The 12033-nt window shown below is 41.0% G+C and overlaps 1 protein-coding gene across 2 annotated transcripts in view; it reads left to right on the top strand.

Annotated features, from left to right (window-relative positions):
* Positions 1-11506, top strand: part of gc2 (guanylyl cyclase 2) — a 40914-nt gene extending 29408 nt beyond the window's left edge. The window contains exons 17-20 of one of the 2 annotated variants that reach the window (XM_088649126.1): positions 1337-1431; positions 4732-4817; positions 4902-4990; positions 7192-7329. In XM_088649126.1, coding sequence (XP_088505252.1) covers positions 1337-1431; positions 4732-4817; positions 4902-4989 — 269 coding nt within the window. In that variant the 3' untranslated portion in view covers position 4990; positions 7192-7329. Of the gene's footprint in view, positions 1-1336; positions 1432-4731; positions 4818-4901; positions 4991-7191 lie in introns of both variants that reach the window. The other variant, XM_088649125.1, reaches the window with a different exon arrangement.
* The last annotated feature ends 527 nt before the right edge of the window (positions 11507-12033 follow it).

Genomic DNA, 12033 nt, shown 5'->3' with positions numbered 1-12033 from the left:
AAACCCAGATGCTGTCTGTGTGTTAAGGTGATGGTTGAACACATAGCCCATTTGGAGACTGTGATTTACTTTATCTAATTAAATGTTGAATATGCTGTTGTGGTAGCAAACTTCAATGTCTATTTAATCTGTTGGCCTTTAATTTCCCACTATTGGCTGATTTGGAGTCCAACCCAGGTCACTAGTGAAGTGACCTTGGCTGGATCTGAAATTTGAATTTCATCTGTGGTCGGTCCTTCGCCTCCAGCACAATGTTATTACACTGTTATTGTTATTGTGTTACTGTCTATTTTCTTGTCTTCTGTTCTATTTATACTGTATACTGCACCTGGCTAATGAGAAACACTTTTCACGATACTATGCACCCGTGTAAGTATAATGACAAATAAAGTTGAATTGAATTGAATTGGCATCCCAGCCTCTTCCTTTGCTGAAGGGGGTTGAGCTGGACAATTTAGAAACTGACAATGACACAGTGTAAATGAACATGGGCTGTGCAAGACTGACTGCCACAGATATGTAGGTTTCGCTTCCTTTCTCCTGTGGGTGTACAGTCCACTCATCTCACATGAGTTCGGCAATTTCAATCACAAAATGCAGCAGTTAAGGGTTTGCAAATAATTGCACACAACTGTTTAACAGCATTGGGTGGTATGGTTTGCATTTACGAAGCCTTTTCCTGTGTGTGTAGCATCACTCAAATGCCTCTGGGATATTAAATGTTATCTGTGGTATTGATTTTAGTGCAGACCTAATATGAAAGCTTCTTGCCATTGTTTCAACATTTGCAAAAACAAATGACGTTGATACCCTTTGCAAAAGAGAATTGACATGAGGAAAAGTCTGTGTTCTGGAATTGGTGAAATACTCAGTTATTTTAGGGGAATTTAGAAAACATAGAGCAATATTTGTTTGGAAAATCTTGCCGTTGATACTCCGACTGATGTTTTCAGTTTTACAATTCGTTTTTTTTAAACTAAACTTTTTGAAATGAATGTTTTGCCGCTAAATTACAGAGAAACAAAGGTCTTGTGTGGAAAGCTCTGTTTTAGTAGATATCTGTGTTCTCTCATTTGGGAAGAAATATTATGGTCCCAACAGCTGGCCTCTGCTTTAATCACTGTTTGTTTACAGTGCAGCATTGCTTTTGATTATATGATGTATTATGTAACTGTTTTCTTTGTTACATTAAAAGATCATAGCTAGAGTCTTCCCAGGCACTGATAATTGAACACACTTCTAGCCATTTTCCAGGCACTGAGAAATGAAACTGCTTCTAGACTCTTCCCAGGATCTGAGAATTGAAACTGCTTCTGTCACTCATCTTGTCTTGCAGCATACCGCATTCATGTTAGTCACAGTACTGTCAAAATCCTAATGGAATTAAAGGAAGGCTATAAGGTCCAGCTAAGGGGAAGAACAGAACTTAAGGTAAGTACCTACCAGCTGGTGGTCTGAATGCCTCTTGCCTTTTTGTATTTGGTATTTATAAGCTGTTTTGAGACTGTTTTAATACATTCTAAATGGCCGCTTGAAAGTTTTCCAAACCAGAAGTATCTTTTGTGATGGATGGTAGAAGGCAAAATGATCTATACCTGAGTTATTGTTCTCAGGTTATTGAGTTTGGTGTGAAAAATTTCAAGAATGTGAGATGGCCATGTCATTGTGAATCTGGCAAAGGAGTGGTGTTTGAGCCCTTTCTGCCTTGGTACACCTACGTGACACGGTGGTTACAAATACTGGCCTCGCATATGTGTCTGTTATAGATAAGACACCAATTCAAAGCAGCTCCAGCAGTGCCAATAGCCCTCTCTGTTCATTTCTTCAAGATGGTCTGATTCAACAGGACAATAATGGAGAAAAAAACAGATTTGGCAGTGATGAGTGTCAGGAACAGTTCTTTCCGGGCCCTATGCGGACGACACGATCCGGAAGGTGAAGAAACAATAGGGAAAAATATCATGCAGGAGTGGGTCAGGAGACAGGGGGGGCATGTCCAAGGTGAGCAGGTGTCCAGGGGAAGTGAGTCCGGGGCAAACAATCCAACCATAAATCCAAAAGGGAAATCCCAAATGGGTTTTCCCAAATGAGTCCAAGACCAGGGGATCCATCCAAGGTAATTAAAAACCAGAACCGGGTCGGGACCGGCGGGACAGGGAATCAGGAACAGGAAACTAAAACCATAACGGAGCCAGACGCAGCAGGACCCCGGGCTCTCACGAAACGGGATTCAATGAGAAGCCCCGGGCAAACGCCTGCGTCTGGCTTTAAAGGTGGAACTAAAGAGGGGCTGGATTAAGGAACAGGTGTGGGGAATGGGACAGAACGAGGAAGGGCTGGAGCGCCCTTAAGAGGAGGAGTAACGATCGTGACAATGAGCAGATTACTAGCAAGAGCTGTTTCTGTACTACGCTTCAATCTGAGCACAGATTTAAGTAACTCATACATCTTATTTGTAGATAGATGAGATATATCAGCTATTTGAGATAATTATGCTCGTATACTAAACTGCATCAGCCCATCCATTCTACCAGATTTGCCAAATACTGTTATATAGATACTGGTCAATAATTTTTTTATTTTTGACAGATGGACATGTAAGCTCCACATTTTACAGAAGGATTATACAGTAAGTGTAGGTTGCAGGATTAAAACAAACAGTTCCAGATCTTAATGATTCATTCATGAAAAAAGAGACAAGGGAAAAGGATGTAAGGAACATGTGGTGGGTTTTAGTTTAGTGCTCATTTGAGACAGCTGCTGAGGAGAGACTGCTTGAAACACTGCTGGGAGAGAAGCAAAAAGCTTGAGGGTATATGAATTATATCCATCAATGGAAACAAGATACAGTCTGACTACAGATACTGAGACTGACTCTTCCAAAGCAGCACTTTTAACCAAGGCCAGATTTGGGTGTTTGTAGGCCCTAGGCACTTTCACCCTTAAATGTGCAAAAAGAGGGGTAAACGGAATTCCGTGGATTGACATGCTGCACTTAAAACTATTCTAATGCTAAACCATGTGATTGATGGAGCGAGTCGAGAGACCATCACTTCGATACTTTTAGTTTCTAGAACAGCCTCTAGATAGCGTATGATTATTGATTTGGAGCACCTAGAGTCGATTGCAAACATGTTGTTTCAGCTCGTTTTCAGCTCTTAGATAGGGTTCTAAGATTACTCTTCTCCTCTTGAGATCACTTCCCAAAAAACGCTGACCTTGTGATAGTGCATCACTGTAGGATTGCTGGCCTTGCTTGAAGGCAAGTGTATCTCCATCTACATTCAGGTTTACATCCATAAAATTTAAAGGCATGAAAGTGGTTGCTCTGCCGAGGGGAGTGATGAGTAAAAGATACTGATCTAGTTTGGTCTGTAGCCAAGCAATCAAAAATGCCACCAAGGGGGGAATTCTGATGTATTGTGGAGTCCACAGGTCTAGATGGCTGACAGGAGAACCTAAATCTGCATAAATAGACCTGAGCTTGATGAAGCCTTAATAGTATGTTTAGGTTCTTGAGCAGTTAATGGAACCACCAGATCAAAACAAAAGACTAGATAATCCGATATTCTCGGTTCATGAACCCCCAGGTAATTAACCGACAAGACCATGGGAAATAAGGTGCAATATGTGTCCTTTGTTGTGAAAAGACATACAGTATACACATGTGAAAAATTAAAGAAATTTAGGAGGGCACGGAATTCTGCCCATAAAGAGCAGTGAAGAGAGTAAATGTGAATATTAAAATATTTTCTTTGCTGGCTAGCTCCCACCTCTACTTTGTCCAGACAGGAAATCCAGTTTGGAACAAAGAAAAGACTACAAACTGAGAGTAGGCCATTTGGGTCTGTCTACCCTTTTGGTATTTAGTACAGATAATTGATTCCAATGATTTTGTCCAGCTGTTCCTTGAAAGAAGCTATGGTATCAGCCTTAACAGCATGGCTGGGTAGCCTGTTCCATAATCCAAAAGCATTTTGTGTAAAGAAGTGCCTGCTGTTCTCAGATTTAAATGCACTTCTCCATAATTTCAACTTGTGACCACTAGATGCATGTTTCTGTACAGGATAAGGCGAAGGTCTTGGGGTAAGGTGGCCTCTTTTGGCTTTAGAGCAGCCATATTCATTCTTGTAGTATAGCCACCAGATTTCCAACCAGTGGAAAGTAGCCTGCAAGCTCTTCGCTGGATAAGGTGGGGGACACAGTAAGGAAGCAGTCAGTGCACAGATGCTACCATCTCCTCTATTTGATCATGCTCGGTCAAATGGTAGACGATTCCTAGTTGAATTTAAAAAGAAAGAGCGTCAGTTTCATGCTAAAGGTGGGGGCTTGCTTGGCATAACTCCTAAGAGAGACAAAGAACATGAGGAAGTTTAGAAACAAGAGGAGCCATTTGCCTCATCCTGGTCCAAGAATCTCAACCAACTGTTTCCTTAAAGGTCTGATAGTGTGGCTGTGTTGCTTACACCAGATACCCATCGAGCTTTGTGTGAGGCACTGCACCCTACTCTGAATCTGGAATGATGATGAACAAAAAAAAACAAAGAGAAAAACACTTCAAATCCAGAATCACTAAAGATCTTTTAGTTTTGACTATACCCTCACTCCATTGCCATTGGACTGCTGATAAAGGAATAGCCTGGAAGTTAGGAAAGGAAAGATGGTTTGAGCAGCGCGTGCCCCAGTGACTGTTCGCCTCGGTTTATTCCCCTTCTGTTTCTGTTGTTGAAGGGCAAAGGCTCAGAGGAGACCTACTGGCTGATTGGAAAAGATGGCTTCACCAAACCCCTGCCTGTCCCACCGGAGATCAAGTCAGGGTAAGGACAGCAATGCTAACTTTTGCGTGTTGCTTACTGTAAGTGTTTGCCTTGTTTATGGTGCCTCTTTAATGTATTTTGCAGGCAAATGGCTCATGGCTTGCAGATGGAGGAAATAGCCGCATTCAAGCGCCGGAAAGCAGAAAAACAGCTTGCAAAGAAGAATAACTGAGGTAATGTTATGCATGTAAAATGTATAACATTACGTGTTGATGACATGGGCATCATGGGTTGGAGAAATCTTGTCCACCACCTTCCAGCTTTCTTTCTCTCTCCATGTGTCTCCTCAAAGTCATTAATCACTTTTTTTTTTCAAATTAAGACTGTGAAACTGAACTCCTCGAGTCACACAAGAAGAGAATTCCACTCTCTCTCTCTGGTTCTCGAAATTTAAAAAAACGGGTTGTTCTTTTCAAGCAAAAGGTACCTTTGCCCTTCTTCGGAGGATCAGCTCTTCTTCCCGATCCTCACATTTCTAACCTTTCTTGATCTTTTTGAAGAATATGAAGGCAAGGAGTGCGCTCCAATGAAAAGTTTTAGTTACCTGCAATGATGTTTGTGAAAGGAAGGTTTAAGAAAAACAGATTTCTCCATGAGGTGTAAAGAAACAGCAGAAAAACTTCACTTTTTCCAAAATTTACCAAACATTAATATTTCAAAATTGAAATAGTGCTTGTTCACCTGCCAAAAATGTCAGTCCCAAGAGATGTCGTATTTAGTGATTTGATGTATAACAGATGCTCCAGCCAACTTTGTTTGTCCATGCCTAGGAAAAATAGTTAAGATAATCTAAGTATATATCTGAGCATGGATACAATCCTGTTAAGGAGACTTGCCCCTTTCCTTCCTTAATTTTGATCGTACTGAAGTAACCTAACCTGTGGTTAGGTGGTATAATGAACAGGTGAGTTGTGTGGAGACACTGGAAGGTGGTGAAAGTTAAGGCCAAAGTGATGATGACAAAAAGGCCCTTCTCTTACCATTCACTGTCTGGCATTCATCTAGCTTCCTGTTTTTGTTTTTGTGTAAACAATGATGTAAGCTCCCACTTTTTAACATTTCGCCCTCATGTCTTCTGCTGGCCCAGCTGAGGGGCCACCTCATAGCTGCAGCATTCCGTGAAGACAAATGATGAGGAGTGGGGGTCCTCCAGATTTAATTTCTAGTCAGATCCTCAGTATTGCCGCTCAAGCACAGGGTGATGTGCTTATGGCCCGTTGCTTGATTTTATGTAGATTTTGGATAATGAGGTGTGAATACAAACTCATTGTCTGCAAAAAGAGGCCTGTACAGTCATTCCAATAATCCCTTACCAGTCTCTTCTTGGCCTGACATAAGGTGAGATAAAACACGCTGAGGCTGGAAATGCACCTCTCTGCGTTTCTTTAACAATAAACAGCTCACAGACAATTCCACCATTTTCTCTTCATTCATTGACGTGATATCAGGCTTGCCTTGCCTTTTTTAGAATTAGTCTCTATTGTAAGGTTGCAAGCAATTCTTGGGTAAGACTCATTTTGTGTGTAGTTTACAGTCACTTGAAAGTTGTCTTATTCGGTAAAAGACAGCCTTACATTATGTGTTCTGTACTATACTATATATGAGTGATGTCGTTACATTTCAGATACTTTTCATTATATTTTCATAATGGAAAGCCACTGTGTTATTGTACTGTTGCCATAAATTGTGTTGTTACATTGAGGGTGTGCTTTAAAACAATTTTCCTCAATGGGACAATAAAGCTTGAATTGAATACATTTGTCTTCCAGGGAAACTGGACAAAGAAACTGTTTATTGATTGTGTGTAATAATTATTGTATAATCTCCTATAAGGGCTCTTTACAGTAAAGTGTTACCTCTGCGGCTCAGTGTAGCTTTTCAGCCGTGATTGTGTTATAAAGCAGATGTGTTTTTAATTCACATTGTGACTGACATAATACATATGTTTGTGGTATTTCTGTCATTTAACAATATACCTGGCTGCCTGTATAAAGTACTCAAGGTCTCTTTCCCAGTGTTGGCATAGTAACAGGAAATTGCATATTAAGCATCATTGTTCCTATTGCCTCCTCCTGTGCTGCTAACACCTTCTTATTTTACTGCTGTTCTGAATTTGTTTTTTACATGGTTGACTGAATAACAGTACTGACAATAATCTGTACACAGAGGCTCTGCAAATGAAATTAAAGGAAGGACAAAACTGACTTTATCTCTACAGGCTTGACAATTAATCATTGCTTTCTTTCAAGTTTCAGGTAAAAAAAAAACATTGTCGTAAAACTTTGATTTGAGATGGCCCGGAAGTACCAGTCTGCTCCATTTTACACGGAAAAGGAAAACTTGTGTGCTCATTCCAGTTTCTTGTCTCTTTCAGGCCAGGAGTGCCGAAGGACTTGAGACATATGCTTAAGAAGGCAGTCAGGAAGCTCGCGCATGTTCAACAGGTCACTCGGATAACAGCGCCCGATTACACAGATGGCACGGTTGGTATGTGCCACCACTGAGGCCTGCCTATCGAAGGTGGTCCGACACCTGCTGGTGGACAAGAAGAAGCTCCAACAGGCTTATCAGGCTCACAGCCCCAGCGACTGATATCTGAAGCAGCCCTAGGAAGAAATACCAATGCTTTATCCTGATTGTAGCTATTGCTGTGCTCTTATACTGGAGACCTACTGCTCCAGCCCCCAGAAAAGACAACTTCAGACTCCTTTTTTTTCCAGCTACCGGAGCCCCTGTTGTAGAAGACTTCGCCCAAATGTTCTGCAGCACAAATGGATTTGTGTGGAGCCAGTCTTTTGGGACTGTACAGTCTGCTTTCACTGTGGTTTGGCCCTGCCTTGATTCAGGACTCTCAACGAGGGAGCTGTGGTTACATAAAGCAGCCAGAGTGCAGGCCCTGCCCCAGAATCCAGTGATGGCAGTCAGGTGTGCTTTCTACAGCCCTTTCGAAGAGGTTTCTGGAGGAGCTGAGCAGAGCTACCCACTAAACCGGGATGAGGGAGGTTACATAGTTGCTTGGCTGGTTAGAGCTTAGAGGCTTTTTTTAGTAGCACCTTTGGAGACTACAGTCACTTGCTGAGTTAAAAATAACTTGTGGGATTTCACTTCTAAGCTTGGCAAGGATCGGATCTGTCCTTCTCTCCCTTTGTTCAGAAGAGAATCACCTGTTCTGTTTCCATCAGGTTAAATTTGTCCTTGAGGATGGAAAAACATGTTTCATCCCTCTGCTCAAGTGCAAAGACCTGGATTGGGAGGGATGCATTTTCCGTAGCTTTGGAGGCTCAATGTCCTGTCTAATTTTGCTGGTTCTTTCATTTGGAACACTTGTGTGTATAATGCAAAAGGAATCGTGTCTGCTGGACCTGACAGTCCTGTTGCCCAGAGATGGTGGCCCAAGGACCTCACCAGGAACAGATAAGAATAGGAACATTATAATTCCTTGTGTCTATATAGCGCCTTTTCTAACAAAGGATCTCAAATGGCTTTACGTGTAGGAGGGAAACACGGAATCGCAGCAGTGTTTGAGACATGTGCATCACCCATACTGCACTAGCAGCCCAACTACACAGCACACGAGGTGGAGAACTGAGAAATTACGTTGGAAATTTTGGGAGGGCAGACTAAGCAAGCCCAGAACGGAGCATGGACTCCAGAGTTAACACCCCTAATATTATGGACAGTGCCATTGGATCTTTAATAACCAAGCAGATAGAACATCTGTTTAATATGTCACCTGAAGGACACCTCCTATGGCTCAGTGCTCCCTATCACCATAGTGGGGCATTGATTTAGGAAATTCTCATCCAGAGGGAAGAGGATCACCTATTGGTCCACAAGCACCACCTACAGCAGTAGCCTGGTTTTCCTTAATGGATTCCCATCCCACTACTGACCAGGCCCAGCCTCGCTTAGCTTCTGAGATTCGGCCGACCAGATGAGGTTAATCATGTGGATTTTCTGGAGTTGCAACGCAAGGACAAGGAGTCAAGCTAATACAGCTTGTTACTGTGTATTGGTGACAGTGTGAAGTTGGTGTGAAAGCATAGCGCATGCAAATGCAATACTATTAATGCAATCTCCAATGTATTTAATTCAGGTCAGAATTAAATGGACAGCACTTTCAAAATAGCTAGATTTTCTAGTGTTTTTTGCTTTAAAAAAGAAACATTAAAAAAATCAAACCACAGATCCATTGAGTTCATCTAGATCTCCACTGATTTCCCATGGGCAAGGAAAGTCTTGGCGTAGATTAAGCATTTTGGCAACAGTGTGTATTGGCACACAGAGTTGGGTTGTGTCACCTAATGAACCGCTTTCCAGTCTATATCAGGAATGCTGTTAGTACAGCTCCAGCATAGACAAAAGGATTATTCTGGAGAATATTCCAGCTCACACACAACCAGAGAAGACAGATGGCCTCTTCTGGTTTGTCACCTTACCTACGTGCTTATGTTCTTTGCCGATCACAGTTTGTTAATGCCAGGCCTGAACTACTGCACACTCCCAAGATGAAACAGCAGGTGACCCAGATATGAAGTTTCAAGTCTCGTTGGGCCAAAGGGCCTCCACTTATTTGTAGTTCTTGTTCTTGTGTTCTTAAGTGGAATGTATTCAGTGATGCACAAAAGTCACTATTTGAACTGTACGGGAACTGTTAATATTTTTGTTTTCATTTGAATGCACTGTATGTACCTTTATGAAATAGTACATCATGTACAGATTAAACAAAAAAAGGAATGAGATTGTTTTGGTTTTAGCAGTCAGAAACTATTTCAAGTGTATGTATGAATATGATTATACAGTTTGTGGTGAATATACTAAATGGTGCTCAAGACTGTTGTGCTGTACATGCTTTTCAATGCCGTATACTGCATTAACCCAATCAAGCCAAGGCAAATTAATAGTGATTGATATGGAAAGGGGTAATAAGATTCACCCTTAGGAGTTCTGACACAAGAAGCTTTATTCTAATTATTTGATTCTTTCAAAGTACAAGCCAGTGGGTTGAGGATTTTTAAACTGTTAAGCAGCAACCAGCTAGACTAGGTAGTAGGTCATCTTTTTATTTGATTTAGTCATTTTCCCCGCTTAGCTCAAACTTGCTACTTAGCCCCTGTGAGGACTAGGATAGATGGGTCTGTCTGTACTGTGTTATGGCTTGGAGAAATGCAGGTCCCAACAGAGGGTGCAGAATGGATTATTCTTAAAGGATGCTTTCAATTTTTCAATCTCTGGAGAGCAGTGGAGAGGATGCTTCACAACCAAGTCTTCCCAGTGCTCCAGGCCAACCCCACACAGCTATTACACCTCCCACTGCAGTCAGTTTCTGTCTCAGCCTGGAGTTTCATTGCCCAGGAACATCAGGCTCTGGAGATATTATAATGGAGAGGCCCCAGACATCCAGGCCCTTTTAGGTACAAAGCACTCAGATTGTGTCATGGAATGCATCACTGATGAGAAAAAACACAAGCCCCAGTCACTCAGCCCCTTGTGTAAACTGGGCCTTGCAAAACTACGTTCTGTGGTACTTAATTTCCTGGTTAATAGTTCTATTTATTGGCTTTTACAGATAGTTTTACTCTTCTTTGCTTTCAGTCCTTGTTTCAGAAATTGAAAAGGAGATTTTGCCAGGAGATTTAGCAAACAGAGCAAACCAGATCACCTGGTTAATTAACTATTATTCCCCTACAGCTTTAGCTAAACAGTTCTTAATGTGTTATCGGTTAATGCTGTAACAGATGCAGCAGGGATTTTCACTCTCCCATAATAATCATTCATACTTTTTTCCATTTTTCATTAACCTAATTATTTCAATTCTAGACACCTGCTCTTGGAATCAGTATACTGAAAGGGAGGTTTGAACCCCAAGACTTTGTACAGGTGAAACGGTTGTTTCTAATTCAGTGCAATGTTGCAAGAGCAACAGAACAGCTCACAAAAAGACCAAATAAGGTTAATGTTTCAACTAAAGGGATCAATTAGCCTTAGTAATTAATAACCCCATTAAGAATAAAGAAATTATACCAGGATGACTTTCAGGAACAGGAAAGATAGTCACGATAGAGAACTGTGTGCTCTTTTTTTTCTTACAGCATATTCATTTTTTAAGGACGAAGTTGCTATAAAAGTGTCTTTAAGACTTTTAAAGTAATAATATCAAACCACTTTACAATACACAAAAAGCACATTAAAATACAATTAAATACCAACACAAAGAAAAATGAAATACAGAAGATCACACAAATCTTCAGAAAGAGCATGTGTTAAGCTAGACTTAATGTGACTGAGACCTTGATTTGGGGGATTTTTTTGGGGGGCACAGCAGCAGCAGGCCCACAGAGTAGAGGAACAGTGAGGACACAGTGTACCAGGATCGGCGAGTTAAAGTTTAGAGGGGAGTAAACAGAAAATATATCAGCTCGATGCTGTGGGGTCAAGCCACCCAGAGCATTGAAAGTTACTCATAACCTGACAGGAAACCAGTGCTGGGACTCTAAGACAGGAGTGATGTGATCACAATTTTGTGTGATGTCAGGATTCAAGCTACTGAATTCTGAGCATATTGTGACCAAGAGTTATTGTGTTCTTTTGTAAAATAATTGTAAAAGCGTAGTGAATTAGCATAATGTGAAACATCAATGTGAAGTCAAATGTAACTATAATAAACAGTCTTTTGGTTTAACTAGAAATGCCATAGTGAACAAGGTAAATATTTTAGATTTGACAGTACTGGCAGTCTATTGTTTTTCTGTTCCTAGATTCTGCTTTACATTTTGGGAGATCTTTATAGTCCACATTTGCCTTGTTATTTTGGTGTGTTATTGGGGGGAAAACTGTGCTGTCAGATATTCTCAGCACCATCGATTGTTGGAGAGCACTGTACATATAGAGTATGATAAGTCCAGTGTGTCTGTGGACTTGGACAGGTTACAACTCTGACTTCACGATTCTTTTTTGGTTCACAAACATTGACCACTAGCAAATTAGTCAGCTGAAATTGATTAGAGTGTCAAGTAGGTACATACAGTAGGTTGTCTTTTCACTCACAAGTCCTTCAGATTAGGAAAAGAAATCATTGCAATTGGTTTAAGATTTGCTACAGTTCGATGCATGCTTTGGATTGTTATTTCTTTGTGAAGTCCATATGCTACCCAGCAGGACAGAAACCACCGGTTTCTGGCTTAAATATCCTTTTAAAATATATAATCTGTTCCTC

The sequence above is a fragment of the Lepisosteus platostomus genome, chromosome 10 (assembly GCF_059453375.1).
Source record: "Lepisosteus platostomus isolate fLepPlt1 chromosome 10, fLepPlt1.hap1, whole genome shotgun sequence".
Lineage (NCBI taxonomy): Eukaryota > Metazoa > Chordata > Actinopteri > Semionotiformes > Lepisosteidae > Lepisosteus > Lepisosteus platostomus.
Note: the sequence above shows the minus strand (reverse complement) of the source record. Positions and strands in the feature narration are given on the sequence as shown.